At 44.7% G+C, this 27,301-nt stretch overlaps 1 protein-coding gene across 4 annotated transcripts in view; it reads left to right on the top strand.

Moving 5' to 3' along the window:
* The window catches only part of LOC118359804 (nephrocystin-4), a 200,638-nt gene that overhangs the window by 69,616 nt on the left and 103,721 nt on the right, over window positions 1-27,301 (top strand). For 3 of the 4 annotated variants that reach the window (XM_052482160.1, XM_052482159.1, XM_052482157.1), the window contains exons 7-8: window positions 417-607; window positions 5,211-5,340. In XM_052482160.1, coding sequence (XP_052338120.1) covers window positions 417-607; window positions 5,211-5,340 — 321 coding nt within the window. The remainder of the gene's footprint in view (window positions 1-416; window positions 608-5,210; window positions 5,341-27,301) is intronic. The other variant, XM_052482158.1, reaches the window with a different exon arrangement.

Here is a 27,301-nt window from a genome sequence, read left to right as displayed (position 1 = left end):
AAGTGAGACCTCAGAGTGTGAGACTTTGTGAGACGGGCTGAGAAGTCGGGCTGTGAGGGTGACGCCTCGTCATGTCTCATCACACGGGGACGGTGACAGTGTCCTGAGGTGGTACCAGGAGGAATGCTGTAGAGAGGGTTCTGTACACCTAAAAATACATTTGTACTGTCTGTGAGCACTGTTTTATAGCCTAGTTGTATCCAACTTTTATAGTTTAATGGCCTCAACTGTACAACCTGACAGATGTAAGTGTCATTTAAATCCCCATCTATGCTAGATCTTATTCATTATCTATACAACATGCAATTAGAGATTTTCTCACTCAAAGTGTGTGGGTGTGTGTCTGCTCACGTGTGTGGATGAGGAGCTACCTTGGCTCAATAAATCCTGATTGGATCTCTTCTTCTCTCCTGCAGAAACACTCTGGTCCGGAGAGCTCACCGGTGGTGGTCATCCAGGAGCGGAGGCTCCACGTGGGGGTCCACAACGGCTGGGGCTTCTTGGAGCGCCCCCAGGCGGTGGTGCTGGAGACAACCGAGGCCACCGATTGGAGCAGGGGACGTACCAAAGGGGGCACGTCCCGACAGGGCACACTGACCAGAGACTGGTGAGTGGAGTGGAGCCTCACTGGGTTGGTAGCGGTAGGCTACATCCTTGAGCGCAGGGTTTGGTACATTAACCCCGTCAACTGGGTTTGATCATGCAAGGTCAGCAATAGGTTCCGTACCCTTTTCCACTCTGACCAGCACTAAAACACACATAATCAGCTTCCGACGGATGGCTTCAGCACGTCAAACCCTACAACAAGGGTTGTTACGACACCGTGGGTTTCTGTCACTTTCTGTTCATGTATTTGTAAGCACATGGGTTTCCTGGGTCCTATTCACTTGGCATTATAAGGAAGAAAACGGACTGAAACAGGGAGGGACTACTAATTGAAATTTTCCAATAAGAATCACAGTATTTTTTGTCTTTCGTTGGAAAATGTTTTGCTACAGTGTGCACTAATCAGTATGACCCTGCTACCATTGACATAGTGATAGTGGCCTCCTTGTGGTGCTGAACCCACAGTGTTGTGCTGGTGATGGAGTCACACTCTGGATTGACATTAGATGAGAGAGGATAAAACCAACACACACACTGTTTAGATCACTGATCACCAACCCTTGTGCAGGGCTTTGTTCCAGTCCAGCACCAACACACCGTATTCAACGATTCATCTCTTGACCAATGATCTATATACTGTATCGATAGACGGTAATAGACAAATTAATTACCAATCAAGATTTAGATGCTCACATACTACTTTGTATGACTGTGTGCTTGTATAAGGCCACATACCAACATATTAGAAATGGCAAGACACAATATTCAAATCAGCTTTCATGAGTTGGTTCAGTTATTAGTTTAGAATTAGTGAACGCACATTCATCTCATATCGCTTATAATAAAGCTGTTTGTCTGATGCCACCACATTTATAGCAACTATGTGGGCGTGTCAAGTATGCCCCCCCCCATCAGATAAAGTGGCCTCCCTGTTTCTATCACCTCCTTGCCTGTATCCCAAATGGCATCCTATTCCCTATATAGTGCACTACTCTTGACTAATTCGCATAGGGCTCTGTTGAAAAGTAGTGGACTACAGGGAATAGGGTGCCATTTGGGCTGCACCCCATACATAATAAACCATAATAATCATAATGACACTACATTATCCGACGCTACCGCCGTTTGTGTTTTAGTTCCTTTTATAAAGAGGTAGGTAGAACTCTCTTGTTCCCCCCCTTGCTGGTCACACAGAATTTGAAAGCACTGTTATGAATAGCACAGCGTAGGCCGTAATTATTCTGGAGATTTTTTTTTTTTGTCGTCGTTTCGCCGAAGCCAACGCTCACACACACACACACACAGGGCTGCTCGTGGGCCCAGTTCAAAGCAACGCCTGTTCCAGTCTCCTGGGGGGTTCTGCCTCCGGAGAGTAGCGCAACTCTGCTGACCTTCACAACATTTCCTCACTTCGTCAATATGCTGGCAGTCAGGACTGTATGCAAACTGTGAATGATGAAAATGTAAATAATATGAATGCGAGGATCACATGGGGCCAGTAACACATGGCGCATGCAGTGGGCACCGCTCTACATCATTGTCATCCGCAGTGATTTTCCTTTTCTAAGAAGAAATGACAGCACTTCACTTTAATACAGTTGTTAGAACAATTGCAAGGAAGTAGTTGGCACAACGCTCAGTGGAACAGTCCATCGTTTACTTTTGGTAGAGCCATTGTTTGACCTTCAGTCTGAACGATGATTACTTTAGTTATTTAACTTTCTTTTTTATGATGATTCTAGCAGTGGTTGAAAGAAGACTTATCGATTTTAACAAACTACATCAAATAGAAACTTTTCAATTGACAAGTGACTGTTGCAGCTATTTCTGTGCCACTACTCTCAGAATAGTTACAATACTGTTGTGTAGTGGATTCTTGGGCAATTTGGATACCTTTCTGTAGTTTGAGGTGCTGGACCGGAGTAAGACTGATTTTGTATTTAGTGTGTAAAATAGGGGTCTTCAACTTTTTTTGTTATTTTTTTTGCTGCTTATCCAGGGACCCCCATTATATGTTAGCAAAAAATGTATTTTCACATCTTGGTATTATCATCAGGTGAATGATAATGGCAATAACAATTTTAAAAGTAATAGTTTTGGTAGATACTCTTTCATTATTTTGACCTCCCCACATTATAATTGGAAGAGGAAGTGTAAACTCTAGCATAGCCTATTAGCTAGAATGGTAATTCCAAACACATTTTAGCTAATAGCAGCTGTCTAGCTGGTTAAACAAAGGTTATAGATGTGTTTTGGCAAAAATGTATTTCCAAGTCAAGAAACCTTGCCAGCGGCACTTGCCACGACTGGTACTTGCTTTTGCTTATTCAACGTCTATGTCAGATACTCCAGTGAGCGTAATTAGCTCAGTATTAGGAGTTGAGAAATACAGTTGACATAATTCTACTATAGGTACACTACCAGTCAAAAGTTTGAACACCTACTCATTCAAGGGGTTTCTTTATTATACTATTTTCTACATTGTAGAATAATATAGTGAAGACATCCAAAAAGTGTTCAACAAATCTATTTTATATTTCAGATTATTCAAATAGCAACCCTTTTGCCTCGATGACAGCTTTGCACACTCTTGGCATTCTTTCAACCAGCTTCACCTGGAATGTTTTTCCAACAGTCTTGAAGGAGTTCCCACATATGCTGAGCACTTGTTGCCTGCTCTTCCTTCCGTCTACTCATCCTAAACCATCTCAATTTGGTTGAGGTCGGAGGATTGTGGAGGCCAGGTCATCTGATGCAGCACTCCATCACTCTCCTTCTTGTTCAAATAGCCCTTACACAGCCTGGAGGTGTGTTGGGTCATTGTCCTGCTCAAAAACACATGATAAGCCCAAATCAGATAGGATGGTGTATTGCTGCAGAATGCTGTGGTAGCCATGCTGGTAAAGTGTGCCTTGAATTTTAAATAAATCACAGACAGTGTCACCAGCAAAGCATCATCACACCATAACACCTCCTCCTCCATGCTTTACGGTGGGAAATACACATGCAGAGATAATCCGTTCACCAGCACCGCGTCTCACAAAGACACAGCGGTTGGAACCAAAAATCTCCAATTTGGACTCCAGACCAAAGGACAAATTTCCACTGGTCTAATGTCCATTGGTCGTATTTCTTGGCCCAAGTAAGTCTCTTCTTTCTTTGCAGCAATTCGACCATGAAGGTCTGATCCACACCGTCTCCCCTGAACAGTTGATGTTGAGATGTGTCTGTAACTTGAACTCTGCGAATAATTTATTTGGGTTGCAATTTCTGAGGCTGGTAACTCTCTGAAGCACAGGAACCTCTGCGTCTCCCTTTCCTGTGGCGGTCCACATGAGAGCCAGTTTCATCATAGCGCTTGATGGTTTTTGCGATTGCACTTGAAGAAACGTTCAGTTCTTGACATTTTCCTTGTTGACTGACCTTCCATGTGTTAAAGTAATGATGGACTGTCATTTCTCTTTGCTTATTTGAGTTGTTCTTCTTAGCCCTATTTGGTAAAGTACCATCTTCTGTAGCCCCCCAGCGATTGGCTCAAACGCATTAAGAAGGAAAGAAAGAAATTCCACAAATTAACTTTTTAGAAGGCACACCAGTTAATTGAAATGCATTCCAGGTGACTACCTCATGAAGCTGGTTGAGAGGATGCCAAGAGTGTGCAAAGCTGTCATCAAGGCAAATAGCTATTTGAATATATTTTTTGATTTGTTTAACACTTTATTTGGTTACTACATAATTCCATATGTGTTATTTCATAGTTTTGATGTCTTCACTGTTATTCTACAATGTAGAAAATAGTACAAATAAAGTAAAACTCTGGAATGAGTAGGTGTGTCCAAACGTCTGACTGGTACTGTATGTCATGAATCGCAAATAAATTGAAAAAATCCAGATATCACTTTTGGGCCATACCCATATATTATATATTATTATTATTATTATACCGCCCAGCCCAAGCGCCAAGTTCAAATGATTTGAACTTTCCAATGCTCCTGCCTCCTGCACATAGCCTAACCTTACAGACAGAGAAGTGCCTTGCACTTTGTGTTTAATTTGATTTTGATTTGATTTGATGTGACACCCGTCTTAGTCATCTAACATCCACAGAACACAGATAAAGCTGTATAATAGACACACAAGAAGCTATTCTAAGAAAATGTATCAGTGTATATTGTGATTCACTCTTTGTCCATCTTGTCTTGGTTGATTCTTGTAGAAAATAGTAAAAATAAAGAAAAACCCTTGAATGAGTAAGTGTTCTAAATCTTGTTGCTTGCGATATTCACAAAAACGTTCTAATAAAATCCAAATTCCATGTTTTTATTTTGAATATTTTTGCGAACCCCCTGCAGTACCTCTGTGGAGCCCCTAGAGGACCCCAGGTTGAACACCTGGTGTAGAGCGAATGTTTTTTTTTTTTTTTTCTGTTAGCAAGACAAGCTGTCATGTACTGTATGGTGACTGCCACATGGATCACTTGTCCACTCGCAACCCTTGTCACATCTCTCTTTTCTTTCTCTCTCTCTCCCACCCCTCTCTTTCTTTCTCTCTCCCTCTTTCTTTTAATGTTTCCCTCTCTTTCTCCCTGTGTGCTATCTTTCCAGCAGCTCCAGTCCTAGTCAGAACCTGGCTCTACGTAGCAGTCTGGAGCTCAAGCTGCCCAGTCACCAGGCTGTGGGGATCGCCCTCCAGCTTGAGTATGTCTTCTCCTCGTCGCTCATTGGTGACGGAAAGGTAAGAGGGTGGTGTGTGTGTGTTCCGGTTCCTCTGTCTGCTCTGTTAAGAAATCCCCCAGTCAGAGGAACAACAGGTCCAAGCACCTTGGACTGAACATCTTTCCCTGTTGGCGGCCCCCCACTGCCCCCTGTCCTGCCAGCCATCCTCTCCTGTCCTTGGAGCATGGATCCATCTCCCCTTGTCTCTTCCCAGAGGAAATTAAAGAGGCATCCTTGGCCAGACAACCTCAGTAAAAGAACAAACACAACACTGGCAGAGAAAAGGAGGGGGAAGAGAGGACAGGTTTCAAGGCAAGCAGCTGAGGAGAACAGAGCCAAGGTAGCCTCTCATCCTCGCTGCCTAGCTCATACACGTGTACACACACACACGCATGGCCTGAGAGCATGGGAAAGATTATCCCCTCCCAATTGAAACAGGGAGGAACCAGGACAAGGGTAGGAATCCATTATCTACAAAAAGGATAACTGGAAGAGAAAGAGTCTGTTGGAGAGACATCATCAACACAGAAAGAGAGAAAAATCAACAATCCAAGAATCAAAATGTCCCTAGGGAAGTCATTTACAATACGGGTGGTTTAGTTAGCTAGACGCAGACGGTATGGCAACACCAAATATTTGGCCAATTATGTTGCGTTGGTGGGCTTTAGCCTTGATGCAGTGTGCTAGGGGTGGGCACTCTTAGTGTCTGTGAATGTGCTGTCCCTTGCAAACTCCTGGGCTAATGAGCCACCAATTAAAACCAAAACAATAACAAGCATTCCACTCCATGCACACAGTATACTGTAGGCCTGCTTTCACTCATTCACTGTCTGTGTCCCAAATGGCATTATATTCTCTACATATAGTGCACATAGTGCAATAGTTTTGACCAGGGCACATAGGACTCTGGTCATAAGTAGTGCACTATATAGGGAATTGAGGGTAATTTAGGACGCAGGCACTTACTGACGCCCATCCTCAAAATCTCACCACTCGAGAGCCAGTCAGACTTTTACTGTTGATGTAAACAGGTTCTCTGTTCACTTGCCTGCTTGGATAATGCTTAATGGTTCAAAAACTGATTTTAAAAAACTAACATTTGCCACACACACACTCACAGAGAGAGAGATGCAAAGAGAGAACGAAATACAGAGAGAGAGAGAGCGAGATGCAAAGAGAGAGAGAGATGCAAAGAGAGAGAGAGATGCAAAGAGAGAGAGAGATGCAAAGAGAGAGAGAGAGATGCAAAGAGAGAGCGAGATGCAAAGAGAGAGCGAGATGCAAAGAGAGAGCGAGATGCAAAGAGAGAGCGAGATGCAAAGAGAGAGCGAGATGCAAAGATGGCGAGAGAGATGCAAAGATGGCGAGAGAGATGCAAAGATGGCGAGAGAGATGCAAAGATGGCGAGAGAGATGCAAAGATGGCGAGAGAGATGCAAAGATGGCGAGAGAGATGCAAAGATGGCGAGAGAGATGCAAAGATTGCGAGAGAGAGAGAAATGCAAAGATTGCGAGAGAGAGAGATGCAAAGATTGCGAGAGAGAGAGATGCAAAGATGGCGAGAGAAAGATGCAAAGATGGCGAGAGAGAGATGCAAAGAGTGCGAGAGAGAGATGCAAAGAGTGCGAGAGAGAGAGATGCAAAGAGTGCGAGAGAGAGAGAGAGATGCAAAGAGTGCGAGAGAGAGAGAGATGCAAAGATGGCGAGAGAGATGAGATGCAAAGAGTGCGAGAGAGAGAGATGCAAAGAGTGCGAGAGAGAGAGATGCAAAGATGGCGAGAGAGAGAGATGCAAAGATGGCGAGAGAGAGATGCAAAGAGTGCGAGAGAGAGATGCAAAGAGTGCGAGAGAGAGATGCAAAGAGAGCGAGAGAGAGAGATGCAAAGAGTGCGAGAGAGAGAGAGAGATGCAAAGAGAGCGAGAGAGAGAGATGCAAAGAGTGCTAGAGAGAGAGATGCAAAGAGTGCTCTAGAGAGAGAGATGCAAAGATGGCGAGAGAGAGAGATGCAAAGAGTGCGAGAGAGAGAGAGAGATGCAAAGAGTGCGAGAGAGAGAGATGCAAAGAGTGCGAGAGAGAGAGATTCAAAGAGTGCGAGAGAGAGAGATGCAAAGAGCGCGAGAGAGAGAGAGAGAGAGATGCAAAGAGTGCGAGAGAGAGAGATGCAAAGAGCGCGAGAGAGAGAGAGATGCAAAGATGGCGAGAGAGAGAGAGATGCAAAGAGTGCGAAAGATGCAAAGATGGCGAGAGAGAGAGATGCAAAGAGCGCGAGAGAGAGAGAGATGCAAAGAGTGCGAGAGATGCAAAGATGGCGAGAGAGAGAGAGATGCAAAGAGCGCGAGAGAGAGGGATGCAAAGAGTGCGAGAGAGAGAGATGCAAAGATGGCGAGAGAGAGAGATGCAAAGATGGCGAGAATGAGAGAGATGCAAAGAGTGCGAGAGAGAGATGCAAAGATGGCGAGAGAGAGAGATGCAAAGATGGCGAGAGAGAGAGATGCAAAGATGGCGAGAGAGAGATGCAAAGATGGCGAGAGAGATGCAAAGAGTGCGAGAGAGAGAGATGCAAAGATGGCGAGAGAGAGAGAGATGCAAAGATGGCGAGAGAGAGAGATGCAAAGATGGCGAGAATGAGAGAGATGCAAAGAGTGCGAGAGAGAGAGATGCAAAGAGCGCGAGAGAGAGATGCAAAGATGGCGAGAGAGAGAGAGATGCAAAGATGGCGAGAGAGAGAGATGCAAAGAGCGCGAGAGAGAGATGCAAAGAGCGAGGAGAGAGATGCAAAGAGCGAGAGAGAGATGCAAAGAGCGCGAGAGAGCGATGCAAAGAGCGCGAGACAGAGATGCAAAGAGCGCGAGAGAGCGATGCAAAGAGCGCGAGACAGAGATGCAAAGAGCGCGAGAGAGAGATGCAAAGAGCGCGAGAGAGAGAGAGAGAGATGCAAAGAGCGCGAGAGAGAGAGATGCAAAGAGCGCGAGAGAGAGAGAGATGCAAAGAGCGCGAGAGAGAGAGAGAGATGCAAAGAGCGCGAGAGAGAGAGAGAGATGCAAAGAGCGCGAGAGAGAGAGAGATGCAAAGAGTGCGAGAGAGAGAGAGAGATGCAAAGAGTGCGAGAGAGAGAGAGATGCAAAGAGTGCGAGAGAGAGAGAGATGCAAAGAGTGCGAGAGAGAGAGAGATGCAAAGAGTGCGAGAGAGAGAGAGATGCAAAGAGTGCGAGAGAGAGAGAGATGCAAAGAGTGCGAGAGAGAGAGAGATGCAAAGAGTGCGAGAGAGAGAGATGCAAAGAGTGCGAGAGAGAGAGATGCAAAGAGTGCGAGAGAGAGAGATGCAAAGAGTGCGAGAGAGAGAGATGCAAAGAGTGCGAGAGAGAGAGAGATGCAAAGAGTGCGAGAGAGAGAGATGCAAAGAGTGCGAGAGAGAGAGATGCAAAGAGTGCCAGAGAGAGAGATGCAAAGAGTGCCAGAGAGAGAGATGCAAAGAGTGCCAGAGAGAGAGAGAGATGCAAAGATGGCGAGAGAGAGAGATGCAAAGATGGCGAGAGAGAGAGAGATGCAAAGATGGCGGGAGAGAGAGAGATGCAAAGATGGCGAGAGAGAGATGCAAAGAGTGCCAGAGAGAGAGATGCAAAGATGGCGAGAGAGAGAGAGATGCAAAGATGGCGAGAGAGAGAGATGCAAAGATGGCGAGAGAGAGAGATGCAAAGATGGCGGGAGAGAGAGAGATGCAAAGATGGCGAGAGAGAGATGCAAAGAGTGCCAGAGAGAGAGATGCAAAGAGTGCCAGAGAGAGAGATGCAAAGAGTGCCAGAAAGAGAGATGCAAAGATGGCGTGAGAGAGAGAGATGCAAAGATGGCGAGAGAGAGAGAGATGCAAAGAGTGCCAGAGAGAGATGCAAAGAGTGCCAGAGAGAGAGATGCAAAGAGTGCCAGAGAGAGAGATGCAAAGAGTGCCAGAGAGAGAGATGCAAAGAGTGCCAGAGAGAGAGATGCAAAGATGGCGAGAGAGAGAGAGATGCAAAGATGGCGAGAGAGAGAGATGCAAAGAGTGCCAGAGAGAGAGATGCAAAGAGTGCCAGAGAGAGAGATGCAAAGAGTGCCAGAGAGAGAGATGCAAAGATGGCGAGAGAGAGAGAGATGCAAAGATGGCGAGAGAGAGAGAGATGCAAAGATGGCGAGAGAGAGAGATGCAAAGATGGCGAGAGAGAGAGATGCAAAGATGGCGAGAGAGAGAGATGCAAAGATGGCGAGAGAGAGAGATGCAAAGAGTGCAAGAGAGAGAGAGATGCAAAGATTGCGAGAGAGAGAGATGCAAAGATGGCGAGAGAGAGAGATGCAAAGAGTGCAAGAGAGAGAGAGATGCAAAGATGGCGGGAGAGAGAGAGATGCAAAGATGGCGAGAGAGAGAGATGCAAAGATGGCGAGAGAGAGAGATGCAAAGATGGCGAGAGAGAGAGATGCAAAGATGGCGAGAGAGAGAGATGCAAAGATTGCGAGAGAGAGAGATGCAAAGATGGCGACAGTTACTGTGAAAACAGGTGGCCTGTATACCCTACCCTGTATCGATCCTATCCCCTATCTCTTGCACACTGCACAAAGTCACATATGTCAGTCAGTGGAGAAGATAGACAAGAAGTGTTGGTGACATGTCAAACCCCCTCACCCAACAGCACCACACCTCATGAATATTCCATGAGGTGAGAGCTATTTTGCGAGAGGGAGGCAGGGAGCTTAATTGCAGTCAGCGGTGCATAGGTATATTTAGAGCTCCGTCATGATCTGCCTGAGGGTGAGTGATGAGTGGAGCGGGTAGGTATCGCCACCTGAGGATGGGGGGGACTGTGACCCGCTCCAAAGTTCAGGGAGGTCTGGAATATTGATGGGGTCTATTATCTCTCCATCGATGGGGAGTGGAGGAGAGGAGTGAGCTCAACAATGACCCTGTGCATCGATGTCAAACTCCTCAGATAACACATCTTTTGATACTCTGTCTCTGTGCTGCAAGTGGCAAGCTGCCTTCTAGCTTTGTTCAGCTGTCATGTAGATGAGATCTCATATTTGATGGTGTCGTTCGTAACTTATACAGTTTATGTGTTCATAGTAGCACAGTTTCTGTCATTTAGGACATTTCAGCCTTTTGGCAGCGTGGTTTCGAGCCCCACTTCCATCCATCAAGTTAATTAGCTGTTCTACCATATTCAAGTATTCCTTGTGCACTGTCTATGTTTGTACTCTTTGGCCAAATTGCCAAAAACCCAATTATCCTGTATATATAAGTTGCTTCCTGTTATGACCGTGTATGTGTTCTGCTTACTTTGGTGATTATACACTGACTATACCAAACATTAGGAACACCTTCCTCATATTGAGTTGGGGCATGCATGGACTCTACAAGGTGTCGAAAGGGTTGACTCCAACCCTTCCCACAGTTGTGTCAAGTTGTCTGGATGACCTTTGGGTGATGGACAATTCTTGACACTGGAAACTGTTGAGCATGAAACACACAGCAGTGTTGCAATTCTTGACACAAACCGGTGCACCTTGCACCTACTATCATACTCAGTTCAAAGGCACTTAACTATTCACTCTCTAAATGGCATACACAATCTACACAATTTCTCAATTGTCTAAAGGCATAAAAATCCTTCTTTAACCTGTGTCCTCCCCTTCATCTACACTGATTTGAAGTGGATTCAACATGTGACATCAATAAAGGATCATAGCTTTCACCTGGATTCACCTGGTCAGTCTATGTCTCTGGAACAGTAGGTGTTCTTAATGTTTTTCTTCAGTTTCTTTACAATTTCTACCATATTTTTATCACTGTCTTTAATGGCAAGCTCTTAGGAAAAGTGTCATAGACAAAACTAGAATACTGTTTGGCATTTGGGCCTCACCCATGAAACAGTGATGCATTGGGTGCCTTGACATTCTTCTCTAAAATGTACTTTTGTGTCCATTGATGTTTATTCTGTCTACCTTCCAACTTTGGCCTTCTCATAAAGCTCTCCTGGGTCTCTAGGTGGAGTTGTATAGGGCAAATTAGGCCTAATACATATGCATTTAAGTACAGTGGGGCAAACAAGTATTTAGTCAGCCACCAATTGTGCAAGTTCTCCCACTTAAAAAGATGAGAGGCCTGTAATTTTCATCATAGGTACACTTCAACTATGACAGACAAAATTTCAAAAATAATCCAGAAAATCACATTAGGATGTTTAATGAATTTATTTGCAGATTATGGTGGAAAATAAGTATTTGGTCAATAACCAAAGTTAAGTTGTTATATACCCTTTGTTGGCAATGACAGAGGTCAAATGTTTTCTGTAAGTCTTCACAAGGTTTTCACACACTGTTGCTGGTATTTTGGCACATTCCTCCATGCAGATCTCCTCTAGAGCAGTGATGTTTTGGGGCTGTTGCTGGGCAACACGGACTTTCAACTCCCTCCAAAGATTTTCTATGGGGTTGAGATCTGGAGACTGGCTCGGCCATTCCAGGACCTTGAAATGCTTCTTACGAAGCCACTCCTTTGTTGCCCGGGCAGTGTGTTTGGGATCATTGTCATGCTGAAAGACCCAGCCACGTTGCATCTTCAATGCCCTTGCTGATGGAAGGAGGTTTTCACTCAAAATCTCACAATACATGGCCCCATTCATTCTGTCCTTTACACGGATCAGTCGTCCTGGTCCCTTTGCAGAAAAACAGCCCCAAAGCATGATGTTTCCACCCCCATGCTTCACAGTAGGTATGGTGTTCTTTGGATGCAACTCAGCATTCTTTGTCCTCCAAACATGACGAGTTGAGTTTTTACTAAAAAGTTATATTTTGGTTTCATCTGACCATATGACATTCTTCCAATCTTCTTCTGGATCATCCAAATGCGGTCTAGAACACTTCAGACGGGCCTGGAAATGTACTGGCTTAAGCAGGGGGACACGTCTGGCACTGCAGGATTTGAGTCCCTGGCGGCGTAGTGTGTTACTGATGGTAGGCTTTGTTACTTTGGTCCCAGCTCTCTGCAGGTCATTCACTAGGTCCCCCCGTGTGGTTCTGGGATTTTTGCTCACCGTTCTTGTGATCATTTTGACCCCACGGGGTAAGATCTTGCGTGGAGCCCCAGATCGAGGGAGAGTATCAGTGGTCTTGTATGTCTTCCATTTCCTAATAATTACTCCCACAGTTGATTTCTTCAAACCAAGCTGCTCCCCTATTGCAGATTCAGTTTTCCCAGCCTGGTGCAGGTCTACAATTTTGTTTCTGGTGTCCTTTGACAGCTCTTTGGTCTTGGCCATAGTGGAGTTTGAAGTGTGACTGTTTGAGGTTGTGGACAGGTGTCTTTTATACTGATAACAAGTTCAAACAGGTGCCATTAATACAGGTAACGAGTGGAGGACAGATGAGCCTCTTAAAGAAGAAGTTACAGGTCTGTGAGAGCCAGAAATCGTGCTTGTTTGTAGTTGACCAAATACTTATTTTCCACCATAATTTGCAAATAAATTAATTAAAAATCCTACATTGTGATTTTCTGGATTTTTTCTGTCATTTTGTCTGTCATAGTTGAAGTGTACGTATGAGGAAAATTATAGGCCACTCTCGTCTATTTAAGTGGGAGAACTTGCACAATTGGTGACTGACTAAATACTTTTTTGCCCCACTGTATCTGGTCTGCTTTTGTTGCTGCTGGACTCAACTGAAATTTTGTGGAATCCTTTCTTTTGATCTGTTCTGATGGATTTGCAGAGCAAGGTGGTGGTGGAGTAAACAACTTTTAAATGCTTTCACTCAGATGGTAACACAATGCAGTCGGGTACCAATCACTCAACAGTGACTCGATGGCCAGACTGCCACAGTTCACACGCTCTGATCACCTCCAACACTGCATCACTCACCAACTGCAGATTGAAAAGTGAGACAAAGTCTTGACTCGTCCTGAGGGTGTGGATGACGTCCTTCGTTTCGCAAGAACTTATTTGGCCCCTCAGCCTCCCCCAGCACCCCCAAAAGGAAAACCTTGCTGTGTCATTGTTCTCCTCATTTGATTTTTAATTGCAGAGTTTCCTCTGCTGGTTTCCCCCCCAGTTCTCCATTTTCTTCCCCTTTTCCCTGAGAATGTTTGAACCCACATTTTTTATGTTTCCATCAGTGGAGGGAACGAGTGAGACAGAAAGAGTGAGAGAGGAAAGGAGGGAAAGAGCGAGACTGAGAGAGAGGGGGAGAAGAGAGGCATGGGAGCTGGTTGAGCAGGCAAAGTTGCTTGTTTGAAGTTCGTCAACCTCAGTGCCCGGAGGAGCCTAGCCACTGAGGTTGACGAACTTCAAACAAGCAACTTTGCCTGCAGTCAAACGTATCGACTGCCCACTCTCTCTCTGCTCCTCAAGGGCCTGCATTACTCAGCAATCTTCAGTCAGCTTACTAGGTCTGCATAGCCTTCATAGGGGCCTTCGTAGGGGGCTTCAGACAGACAGAGGGAGGGTCCCCCCACCTCTACTTTACTTAAAGGAAAACTCGTGCAGTATCACTCAACAGTGGAGTAATGAAAAGGGGGAAAAAAATATATATATATATTTATATCATTTTTTATTACTCTACTGTTGATACAGTCCTATAATGTCATGATGATGTGGCAAGTGACACTTTGCTTCTTGAAAGTCCAATATCTTGAAAACTTGACTGCTGACATGCAAAACATTTTGGGACTGTATCAACAATGGACTAATTAAAAATAAATACAAAAATATAGTTTTGGGGTGGATTTTTCCTTTAACCGCACAGGAGGAAGGTCTGAGACACTTACCCGCCCTTGCAATTACCCGCCCTTGTACACTCTGTAATTACCGTCTGCCACAATGTGTTATATTATAGTGATAGTGCCTTGGTAATTCTCGGTCTCTGGTACCATAGTATTGTTGTAATTACTTCGCTGTCTGATGAAAGCCTCGTAACAACATTTTTGCCCATTTTTATATTTTAATTATTCTTCTTCTTTTTTTTTAATATTTTTTTTTTTATACAATTATTGAAAGTAAAAACTCTCCTCAATGTACTCTGAACCTTTCATGACTCTAGGACCAGGAAAATATGGTCAAACTAAGCTTTTTATCTGTGTCAAATCATTTGAAAGATGCATATCTCCCCCTACATACAGAATTTTTGCGTTAAGTATTTGTTAATGATGACGATCGGACCTTTTAATGGTAGTTTTGTGATAACTGCACTGTGATTTTAATTCTGTAAAAAAAAGTATAATAATTCGAAACTAACGATCCCAAATTTGTTTAAACGTTCAAACATCACTCCCATAAATTATACACAATATTATGTTACCCTAATGTGCAATATCAAAGTGGGGCAATTCTTAAGTATACAGTGCCTTCAGAAAGTTTTCAGACCCCTTGACTTTTTTTCACATTTTGTTACATTACAGCCTTGTTCTAAAATGTATTCAGTTGCTTTTCCCCCTCAAACTACACACAATACCCCATAATGACAAAGAAAAACTGTTTTTTAGATATTTTGGCGAATTTATAAAAAATAAAAGATCTGAAATATCAGCATTGATTCTTCTTGGGTATGCCACTACAAGCATGGCACACCTGAATTTGTGGAGTTTCTCCCATTCTTCTCTGCAGATCCTCTCAAGCTCTGTCAAGTTGGATGGGAGTATTGTTGTTGTATTTTCAGGTTTCTTCAAGTCCGGGCTCTGGCTGGGCCACTCAAGGACATTCAGAGACTTGTCCCGAAGTCTCTCCTGCGTTGTCTTGGCTGTGTGCTTAGGGTCGTTGTCCTGTTGGAAGGTGAACCTTCGCCCCAGTCTGAGGTCCTGAGCACTCTGGAGCAGGGTTTCATCAAGGTTCTCTCTATACTTTGCTCCGTTCGTCTTTCCCTCGATCCTGACTAGTCTCCCAGTCCCTGTCGTTGAAAAACATCCCCACATCATGATGCTGCCACCACCATGCTTCGCCATAGGGATGGTGCCAGGTTTCCTCCAGATGTGACGCTTGGCATTCAGGCCCAAGAGTTCAATCTTGGTTTCATCAGACCAGAGAATCTTTAGTTGCCTTTTGGCAAACTCCAGGCAGGCTGTGATGTGCCTTTTACTGAGGAGTAGCTTCCCTCTGGCCACTCTACCATCATGCCCTGATTGGTAGAGTGCTGCAGAGATGGTTGTCCTTCTGGATGGTTCTCCCATCTCCACAGAGGAACTCTGGAGCTCTGTCAGAGTGGCCATCGGGTTCTTGGTCACCTCCCTGACCAAGGCCCTTCTCCCCCGATTGCTCAGTTTGGCCAGGCGGCCATCTCTAGGAAGTGTGGTACCAAACTTCTTCCATTCAATAATGATGGAGGCCACTGTGTTCTTGGGGACCTTCAATGCTGCAGACATTTTTTGGTACTCTTCCCCAGATCTGTGCCTTGACACAATGCTGTCTCGGAGCACTAAGGTCAATTCCTTCAACCTCATGGCTTGGTTTTTGTTCTGACATCAACTGTGGGACCTTATATAGACAGGTGTGTGCCTTTCCAAATCATGTCCAATCAATTGAATTTACCACAGGTGGATTCCAATCAAGTTGTAGAAGCATCTCAAGGATGATCAATGGAAACAGGATGCCAAATGAGCTCAATTTCCAATCTCATAGCAAAGGGTCTGAATATTTATGTAAATAAGGTATTTCAGTTCTTTATTGCAAAGATTTTAAAAACATATTTTCGCCTTGTCATTATGGGGTATTGTGTGTCGATTGCTGTGGATTTATTTAATAAATGTTAGAATAAGGCTGTAACGTAACAAAATGTAAAAAAGTTGAGGGGTCTGAATACTTTCCAAATGCACTGTAGATGTATAATCTCTTTGCGGAAGCTTTTTTATTTAGCTGTGGTTAATTTGACTTATTTGCTTAGTATTTGCCTTTGAAAAAAAATGGGAGAAGTTCTATGCCGTTGCTAGATGTTCCCCAATAATGAAAGGGAGGCATGAGTGAAAAAGTTTAAGAAGCACTGATTTAGATGCTGTATTTTGATATGCTCCCTTTCTTGGACATCATGAACTTTAATGTCACAAGGGGGAAATTGTCTTAGACTGCTGTATAGATAATATAAACTTTATATTACACACTCAACATAATACGTACATTGCACGTTACCCATGTCATACACATTGTGCACGTTTCATGTAGCCACATACAGTGCCTTCAGTAAGTATTCAGACCTCTTGACTTATTTCACATTTTGTTGTTACAGCCTGAATTTAAAATGGATTAAATAAATACAAAATCACACCCATCTACACACAATACCCCATAATGATAAAGTGAAAACATGTTTTTATAAATGTATTGCAAATTAAATACAGATATCTCATTTACATAAGTATACACACCCCTGAGTCAATACATGTTGGAATCACCTTTGTTAGTGATTAAAGCTCAGTCTTTCTGGTTAAGATTATAAGAGCTTTGCACACCTGGATTTTATTATTTTTCAAATTCTTCAAGCTCTTGACAAATTTGTTGTTGATTATTGCTAGACCACCATTTCAAGTCTTGCCATTGTTTTGTTTTTAAGCCCATTTAAGTTTTTTTAAAACTAACTAGGCTTTTCAGGAAAATTCAATGTTGTCTTGGTAAGCAACACCAGTATATATTTGGCTTTTAGGTTATTGTCCTGCTGAAAGGTGGATTTGTATCCCAGTGTCTATTGGAAAGCAGACTGAACCAGGTTTCCTGTAGGATTTTTCCTGTGCTTCGCTCTATCCTGTTTCCCTAGTCCTTGCCAATGACATGCATACCCATAACATGATGCAGCCACTACCATGCTTGAAAATATGAAGTGTGGTACTGTACTCAGTGATGTGCTTTGTTAGATTTGCCCCAAACATAATGCTTTGTATTCAGGACTTAAAGTTCATTACTTTGCCACATTGTTTGCAGTTTTACTTTAGTGCCTTATTGCAAACAGGATGCATGTTTTGGAATATATTAATTCTGTATAGTCTTCCCTTTTTTCACTGTCATTTAGGTTAGTATTGTGGAGTAAATAAAAGGTTGTTGATCCGTCCTCAGTGTTCTCCTATCACAGCCATTACACTCTGTAACTGTTTTAAGTCACCATTGGCCTCATGGTTGAATACTTTCATACTTATTGACTCTAGACATTTCAGCTTTTTATTTTTAATTAACCAGTAAATATGTATAAAAACACAATTCCGCTTTTACATTATTGGGAATTGTGTGTAGGCCAGTGACAAATCGCAATGAATCCATTTTAAATTCTGGATGTAACACAACAGCATATGTGGATAAAGTCAAGCGGTGTGAACACTGAAGGCTCTGTAAATACACATCAACCTTGAGAATGAGATTACAAACTTAAGTGGAAATATTTTAGTAAGTAGTGGTAAAAAGACAAAATAGAATTAAAAAAAAATCATGCATTTGAAGGGAACCCTACATCTTCACCAGTAGAATCAAACCATTTCACTTCCAACCAGCCATGAAAAGTGCATGGAAATACCCAGCACAGTACATCACATATGTATGTGGGCTAATCATAGATGTCATCCTTGGACTACTGTACTGTAGGTTTCCATCTACAGTATAGCTATATGACTAGAACGGGGGACTGACACGCGGCCGCGTCGACGGCTCCTAATTTCATTCTGTCAACACCAATTTAGCCCTGCTGTATTTCCCCACCCTTGCTCCGCTCCCTTCAATCACCGCCTTTATCAAACGCAGTTAGCTGCGGCACAGTTTGTCAATTGAGCCATGCAACACAGTCATATAAAGCCTAATGTAAGACGATGGCGCTTATTGTTGTCTGCCTCCCTCTGACAGGCACTAGCTCATTTCTAATGGAGGTCGGTCTGGGAGAAGACAGGCGCGCTGGCCATGTGTTCCTGTCCTTTTGCCTCCAAGCAATTTGTTGGAGAAGCGTGACAGCTGCAGTTATCCAGGACGTTGACACGAGGAACGAGTGACTACGCCAGGTCACAGACTGAGAAGCTGAGGCAGAATGGCGGTGGTGGCGTCTGTCATGTGGGCCCGTTTCATCCTCCCCTCCTCGTCTCTCATCCTTGTCGTTGTCTCACTCGCTGAGGCACACACCCAAATCAGTAATTAATCGCCAAGGCTGTTACACTGCAGTAAACTAGGTGTCAAGGAATAGAAGGGGGCCTGACAGTTGTGACACGCAGGCTGTTGAGGAACTGCTTTGTGTTGAGGAGGCTGAGAGAAGCTGAAAGCTAGCTTCTGGTAATGAATGTGCCACTAGTCACGTCTGATTTCAAGTGCCCTTTGACCCTGGCTGGGTGACTGGCACGCTTGATTAGAGCGTCTGAGGAAGTGTAACCATTAACGTGTGACCTTTCTGATTCCTCCAAAAGTGATTTAAACATGAGCACTGATGTGCCCTTTACCGAGCACCCGGCTACACACACACACACACACACACACACACATACACAAGGGTGCACAGTGACACAGGGTGGTTATGTGTCTGCAGCTCATTTCAGACAGCCACCACCCAGCTCACTCAGTGTTAACTATGCGGTTAACTTTGCGAGCACCACAAGCACACCCACTCAGTTGGAGACATCTACAACAACTCAACGTCCAGGAAATGAGAGTGAAAGTAGTAATCTTCTGCTTGTTTTGGGAATGGTAGATTGTAGCCGGCTGAATATACAGTATGTGGATGGTTTCCTCTTGACTGTGGCTTAGTAATTAAAGCTCAGATTTAATATTTTCATTAGATTAGTTTGTGTATTTCTTTCTGTATGTATCCATGTATTTGTATCTATATTTCTAATATGATTGCAAAGGGATAGGATGTTAACAACAACATCAGATCAGGAACCACTGACATGGGTGCCAGTGGTTGTTAAAGTTGTTTGGTATGGCTGCTCCTCTGTGCCTTAGAGACTCTTGTTTGGATTTTAATTGGATTGCAGTGCAGGTAGACTTTGTATGGATCGTTGTGTGTGTTTTCTGTGACTTCTCTTAAGAAGACGCGTGTCCCTGCAGGCTTTAATGATGTTTGCAGAATGAAAACCTCTTTAAATCTCTCCATTCACATGCTCATTAAAAAATTGCCACTTACAATAACCCCCCTCTTGCCCTAACCCCGGTTGTCTGGCTGCCTAGCTTTCTGGATGAGATGCATGTCAAGACTCAAGAGTCTTCAGGTTAGCGTGGGCCCTAGCTTGAAAAAAACGACAAAAACGGATTGTTTTGTTCCGCCTCTCAAATGTCACATAAATGTTAATTAAATGTTAATCAAACATCATACACATAGTAATGTCATCAGGATTTTGAAAGGATGTATTTAGCTGATTCGGCTGATGCTGGAGGTAATTTCTCCCTGGGGTTTTATCTCCACGCTGAGGGAAGCGGCTGGAAGAGAGCAGTAGAGACCACGATGCTGGAGACACAATGCTTGGCCTAATTAAAATGAATGTCAGCTTTCCCCACTGAGAAGTGCATCAATCTCCCCTGATGGGCCCAGAGTGAGTCTTACCCAGTGAGAGCGTGCCAGCTTCGCCATCCTTTTCCAGACGGGTACATGCTGCCTTGGCAGCGAGCAAGAGGGGACCGATGTTTGTGTGCCTAATGGACGCCATGTGGCCGGGCCCTAGTTCTGAAGCCTGCTGCCAGTGTAGAAAAGCTATGCCCTGGCTGGCCCATTTGCTTACTCCACATGGAAGGCGTCAAAATTGCTAACTGCCCTGTGGAGACGTTCACTGCCTATCACGACTGACAATGAACCCGGTGAGAACAAACATTGTCCACATGCAAGATTTTATTGTCTTGTGGACTATTACATTGAAATGCATTTCTGGCTTACCCTTTCCCAACAATGCAGTAGTACTATAATGTATACACTACCTTTCAAAAGTTTGAGGTCACTTTTGGAAATATATCTATATATTTTGGTCCATTTAAAATAACATCAAATTGATCAGAAATACAGTGTAGACATTGTTAATGTTGTAAATGACTATTGTAGCTGGAAACGGCTGATAAAAAATGTAAAATGTTTTTTAAAGGAATATCTACATAGTTGTACAGAGGCCCAATATCAGGAACAATCAAGCCTGTGTTCCAATGGCACGTTGTGTTTGCTTAATCCAAGTGTATCGTTTTAAAAGGCTAATTGATCATTAGAAAACTATTTTGCAATTATGTTAGCACAGCTGAAAACTGTTATCCGAATTAAAGAAGCAATAAAACGGTCCTTCTTTAGATTAGTTGAGTATCTGAAGTATCAGCATTTGTGGGTTCGATTACAGGCACAAAATGGCCAGAAACAAAGGACTTTCTAATGAAACTCGTCAGTCTATTCTTGTTCTGAGAAATTAAGGCTATTCCATGCGAGAAATTGCTAAGAAACTGAAGATCTCGTACAACGCTGTGTACTACTCCAGTCACAGAACAGTGCAAACTGGCTCTAACCAGAATAGAAAGAGGAGTGGGAGCAAGAGGAAAATTTTATTTGAGTGTCTAGTTTGAGAAACAGACACCTCAACTGGCAGCTTCACTAAATAGTACCCGCAAAACACCAGTCTCAATGTCAACAGTGAAGAGGCGACTCCGGGATGCTGGCCTTGTAGGCAGAGTTGCAAAGAAAAAGCCATATCTCAGACTGGCCAATAAAAAGAAAAGATTAAGATTGGCAAAAGAACACAGACACTAGAGGAACTCTGCCTAGGAGGCCAGCATCCCGGAGTCGTCTCTTCACTGCTGACATTGAGACTGGTGTTTTGCGGGTTGATTTTATTAGCACTCTCAGCGCCCTCTTGATTTTAGTGCTACAGGGCGGTAGTCATTGTGGCAGGTAGCCTCATAGTTCTTGGAGAGCTTCAGGTGTGGGGATAACGGACTGTGACAAGAGGTTGCCTGCCAGTGAATATGCCTGCCGCGGCATTACGAGTGTTGACCTGATTTTAAAAACCTTACTCATGGCCTCTGAGAGCGAGATCACTCAGTCCCCTGGGTCAGCGTTGTGGTGTGCAAAGTGTTACTCGTTTCTATATATCTTATCAAATTGTATTGGTCACATACAGATGGTTAGCAGATGTTAATGCGAGTGTAGCAAAATTCTCGTGCTTCTAGTTCAGACCATGCAGTAATATCTAACAAGTAATCCAATTTCACAACAACTACATTATACACACAAGTGTAAAGGAATTAATAATATGTACATATATGGATGAGTGATGGCCGAACGGCATAGGCAAGATGCAGTATATGGTATGGTACAGTATATACAGTGGGGCAAAAAAAGTATTTAGTCAGCCACCACTTGTGCAAGTTCTCCCACTTAAAAAGATGAGAGAGGCCTGTAATTTTCATCATAGGTACACTTCAACTATGACAGACAAAATGAGAGAAAAAATCCAGAAAATCACATTGTAGAATTTTTTATGTATTTATTTGCAAATTATGGTGGAAAATAAGTATTTGGTCACCTACAAACAAGCAAGATTTCTGGCTCTCACAGACCTGTAACTTCTTCTTTAAGAGACTCCTCTGTCCTCCACTCATTACCTGTATTAATGGCACCTGTTTGAACTTGTTATCAGTATAAAAGACACCTGTCCACAACCTCAAACAGTCACACTTCAAACTCCACTATGGCCAAGACCAAAGAGCTGTCAAAGCACACCAGAAGCAAAATTGTAGACCTACACCAGGCTGGGAAGACTGAATCTGCTATAGGTAAGCAACTTGGTTTGAAGAAATCAACTGTGGGAGCAATTATTAGGCAATGGAAGACATACAAGACCACTGATAATCTCCCTCGATCTGGGGCTCCATGCAAGATCTCACCCCGTTTTTTAATGAAATGAACTATATGCATTGCGCTAGTCTGACACTAAGTTTACTTTTAACCTGACCCAACTATTTTCCTCCCGCTCCAGCTGGCTTTGTCAGATTCTGCCATTACACAAATCAAAATCAAATCACATTTATTTATATAGCCCTTTGTACATCAGCTGATATCTCAAAGTGCTGTACAGAAACCCAGCCTAAAACCCCAAACAGCAAGCAATGCAGGTGTAGAAGCACGGTGGCTGGGAAAAACTCCCTAGAAATGCCAAAACCTAGGAAGAAACCTAGAGGAACCAGGCTATGTGGGGTGGCCAGTCCTCTTCTGGCTGTGCCGGGTGGAGATTATAACAGAACATGGCCAAGATGTTCAAATGTTCATAAATGACCAGCATGGTCGAATAATAGTAAGGCAGAACAGTTGAAACTGGAGCAGCAGCATGGCCAGGTGGACTGGGGACAGCAAGGAGTCATCATGTCAGGTAGTCCTGGGGCATGGTCCTAAGGCTCAGGTCCTCCGAGAGAAAGAAAGAAGGAGAGAATTAGAGAACGCACACAGGACACCGAATAGGACAGGAGAAGTACTCCAGATATAACAAACTGACCCTAGCCCCCCGACACAAACTACTGCAGCATAAATACTGGAGGCTGAGACAGGAGGGGTCAGGAGACACTGTGGCCCCATCCGAGGACACCCCCAGACAGGGCCAAACAGGAAGGATATAACCCCACCCACTTTGCCAAAGCACAGCCCCCACCACTAGAGGGATATCTTCAACCACCAACTTACCATCCTGAGACAAGGCTGAGTATAGCCCACAAAGATCTCCGCCACGGCACAACCCAGGGGGGGGGGCGCCAACCCAGACAGGATGACCACAACAGTGAATCAACCCACTCAGGTGACGCACCCCCTCCAGGGACGGCATGAGAGCGCCCCAGTAAGCCAGTGACTCAGCCCCTGTAATAGGGTTAGAGGCAGAGAATCCCAGTGGAAAGAGGGGAACCGGCCAGGCAGAGACAACAAGGGCGGTTAGTTGCTCCAGAGCCTTTCCGTTCACCCTCACACTCCTGGGCCAGACTACACTCAATCATATGACCCACTGATGAGATGAGTCTTCAGTAAAGACTTAAAGGTTGAGACCGAGTTTGCGTCTCTGACATGGGTAGGCAGACCGTTACATAAAAATTGAGCTCTATAGGAGAAAGCCCTGCCTCCAGCTGTTTGCTTAGAAATTCTCGGGACAATTAGGAGGCCTGCGTCTTGTGACCGTAGCGTACGTGTAGGTATGTACGGCAGGACCAAATCAGAGAGATCGGTAGGAGCAAGCCCATGTAATGCTTTGTAGGTTAGCAGTAAAACCTTGAAATCAGCCCTTGCTTTGACAGGAAGCCAGTGTAGAGAGGCTAGCACTGGAGTAATATGATCAAATTTTTTGGTTCTAGTCAGGATTCTAGCAGCCGTATTTAGCACTAACTGAAGTTTATTTAGTGCTTTATCCGGGTAGCCGGAAAGTAGAGCATTGCAGTAGTCTAACCCAGAAGTGACAAAAGCATGGATTAATTTTTCTGCATCATTTTTGGACAGAAAGTTTCTGATTTTTGCAATATTACGTAGATGGAAAAACGCTGTCCTCGAAATGGTCTTGATATGTTCTTCAAAAGAGAGATCAGGGTCCAGAGTAACGCCGAGGTCCTTCACAGTTTTATTTGAGACGACTGTACAACCATTAAGATTAATTGTCAGATTCAACACAAGATCTCTTTTGTTTCTTGGGATCTAGAACAAGCATCTCTGTTTTGTCCGAGTTTAAAAGTAGACAGTTTGCAGCCATCCACTTCCTTATGTCTGAAACACATGCTTCTCGCGAGGGCAATTTTGGGGCTTCACCATGTTTCATTGAAATGTACAGCTGTGTGTCATCTGCATAGCAGTGAAAGTTAACATTATGTTTTCGAATAACATCCCCAAGAGGTAAAATATATAGTGAAAACAATAGTGGTCCTAAAACGGAACCTTGAGGAACACCGAAATTTACAGTTGATTTGTCAGAGGACAAACCATTCACAGAGACAAACTGATATCTTTCCGACAGATAAGATCTAAACCAGGCCAGAACATGTCCGTGTAGACCAATTTGGGTTTCCAATCTCTCCAAAAGAATTTGGTGATCGATGGTATCAAAAGCAGCACTAAGGTCTAGGAGCACGAGGACAGATGCAGAGCCTCGGTCCGATGCCGTTAAAATGTCATTTACCACCTTCACAAGTGCCGTCTCAGTGCTATGATGGGGTCTAAAACCAGACTGAAGCATTTCCTATACATTGTTTGTCTTCAGGAAGGCAGTGAGTTGCTGCGCAACAGCCTTCTCTAAAGTTTTTGAGAGGAATGGAAGATTCGATATAGGCCGATAGTTTTTTATATTTTCTGGGTCAAGGTTTGGCTTTTTCAAGAGAGGCTTTATTACTGCCACTTTTAGTGAGTTTGGTACACATCCAGTGGATAGAGAGCCGTTTATTATGTTCAACATAGGAGGGCCAAGCACAGGAAGCAGCTCTTTCAGTAGTTTAGTTGGAATAGGGTCCAGTATGCAGCTTGAAGGTTTAGAGGCCATGATTATTTTCATCATTGTGTCAAGAGATATAGTACTAAAACATTTACATTTACATTTACATTTAAGTCATTTAGCAGACGCTCTTATCCAGAGCGACTTACAAATTGGTGCATACACCTTATGACATCCAGTGGAACAGCCACTTGCATCTAAATCTTTTTGGGGGGTGAGAAGGATTACTTACCCTTACTAACCCTATCCTAGGTATTCCATGAAGAGGTGGGGTTTCAGGTGTCTCCGGAAGGTGGTGATTGACTCCGCTGTCCTGGCGTCGTGAGGGAGTTTGTTCCACCATTGGGGGGCCAGAGCAGCGAACAGTTTTGACTGGGCTGAGCGGGAACTGTACTTCCTCAGTGGTAGGGAGGCGAGCAGGCCAGAGGTGGATGAACGCAGTGCCCTTGTTTGGGTGTAGGGCCTGATCAGAGCCTGGAGGTACTGAGGTGCCGTTCCCCTCACAGCTCCGTAGGCAAGCACCATGGTCTTGTAGCGAGCTTCAACTGGAAGCCAGTGGAGAGAGCGGAGGAGCGGGGTGACGTGAGAGAACTTGGGAAGGTTGAACACCAGACGGGCTGCGGCGTTCTGGATGAGTTGTAGGGGTTTAATGGCACAGGCAGGGAGCCCAGCCAACAGCGAGTTGCAGTAATCAAGACGGGAGATGACAAGTGCCTGGATTAGGACCTGCGCCGCTTCCTGTGTGAGGCAGGGTCACTCTGCGGATGTTGTAGAGCATGAACCTACAGGAACGGGACACCGCCTTGATGTTAGTTGAGAACGTCAGGGTGTTGTCCAGGATCACGCCAAGGTTCTTAGCGCTCTGGGAGGAGGACACAATGGAGTTGTCAACCGTGATGGCGAGATCATGGAACGGGCAGTCCTTCCCCAGGAGGAAGAGGAGCTCCGTCTTGCTGAGTTTCAACTTGAGGTGGTGATCCGTCATCCACACTGATATGTCTGCCAGACATGCAGAGATGCGATTCGCCACCTGGTCATCAGAAGGGGAAAGGAGAAGATTAATTGTGTGTCGTCTGCATAGCAATGATAGGAGAGACCATGTGAGGTTATGACAGAGCCAAGTGACTTGGTGTATAGCGAGAATAAGAGAGGGCCTAGAACAGAGCCCTGGGGACACCAGTGGTGAGAGCGCGTGGTGAGGAGACAGATTCTCGCCACGCCACCTGGTAGGAGCGACCTGTCAGGTAGGACGCAATCAAGCGTGGGCCGCGCCGGAGATGCCCAACTCGGAGAGGGTGGAGAGGAGGATCTGATGGTTCACAGTATCGAAGGCAGCCGATAGGTCTAGAAGGATGAGAGCAGAGGAGAGAGAGTTAGCTTTAGCAGTGCGGAGCGCCTCCGTGATACAGAGAAGAGCAGTCTCAGTTGAATGACTAGTCTTGAAACCTGACTGATTTGGATCAAGAAGGTCGTTCTGAGAGAGATAGCGGTAGAGCTGGCCAAGGACGGCACTCCAGAGTTTTGGAGAGAAAAGAGAGAAGGGATACTGGTCTGTAGTTGTTGACATCGGAGGGATCAAGTGTAGGTTTTTTCAGAAGGGGTGCAACTCTCGCTCTCTTGAAGACGGGAGGGGCGTAGCCAGCGGTCAGGGATGAGTTGATGAGCGAGGTGAGGTAAGGGAGAAGGTCTCCGGAAATGGTCTGGAGAAGAGAGGAGGGGATAGGGTCAAGCGGGCAGGTTGTTGGGCGGCCGGCCGTCACAAGACGCGAGATTTCATCTGGAGAGAGGGGGAGAAAGAGGTCAGAGCATAGGGTAGGGCAGTGTGAGCAGAACCAGCGGTGTCGTTTGACTTAGCAAACGAGGATCGGATGTCGTCGACCTTCTTTTCAAAATGATTGACGAAGTCATCTGCAGAGAGGGAGGAGGGGGAGGGGGATTCAGGAGGGAGGAGAAGGTGTCAAAGAGCTTCCTAGGGTTAGAGGCAGATGCTTGGAATTTAGAATGGTAGAAAGTGGCTTTAGCAGCAGAGACAGAGGAGGAAAATGTAGAGAGGAGGGAGTGAAAGGATGCCAGGTCCGCAGGGAGGCGAGTTTTCCTCCATTTCCGCTCGGCTGCCCGGAGCCCTGTTCTGTGAGCTCGCAATGAGTCGTCGAGCCACGGAGCGGGAGGGAGGACCGAGCCGGCCTGGAGGATAGGGGACATAGAGAGTCAAAGGATGCAGTAAGGGAGGAGAGGAGGGTTGAGGAGGCAGAATCAGGAGATAGGTTGGAGAAAGTTTGAGCAGAGGGAAGAGATGATAGGATGGAAGAGGAGAGAGTAGCGGGGAGAGAGAGCGAAGGTTGGGACGGCGCGATACCATCCGAGTAGGGGCAGTGTGGGAAGTGTTGGATGAGAGCGAGAGGGAAAAGGATACAAGGTAGTGGTCGGAGACTTGGAGGGGAGTTGCAATGAGGTTAGTGGAAGAACAGCATCTAGTAAAGATGAGGTCAAGCGTATTGCCTGCCTTGTGAGTAGGGGGAAGGTGAGAGGGTGAGGTCAAAAGAGGAGAGGAGTGGAAAGAAGGAGGCAGAGAGGAATGAGTCAAAGGTAGACG

The sequence above is a fragment of the Oncorhynchus keta genome, chromosome 27 (assembly GCF_023373465.1).
Source record: "Oncorhynchus keta strain PuntledgeMale-10-30-2019 chromosome 27, Oket_V2, whole genome shotgun sequence".
NCBI lineage: Eukaryota > Metazoa > Chordata > Actinopteri > Salmoniformes > Salmonidae > Oncorhynchus > Oncorhynchus keta.
Note: the sequence above shows the minus strand (reverse complement) of the source record. Positions and strands in the feature narration are given on the sequence as shown.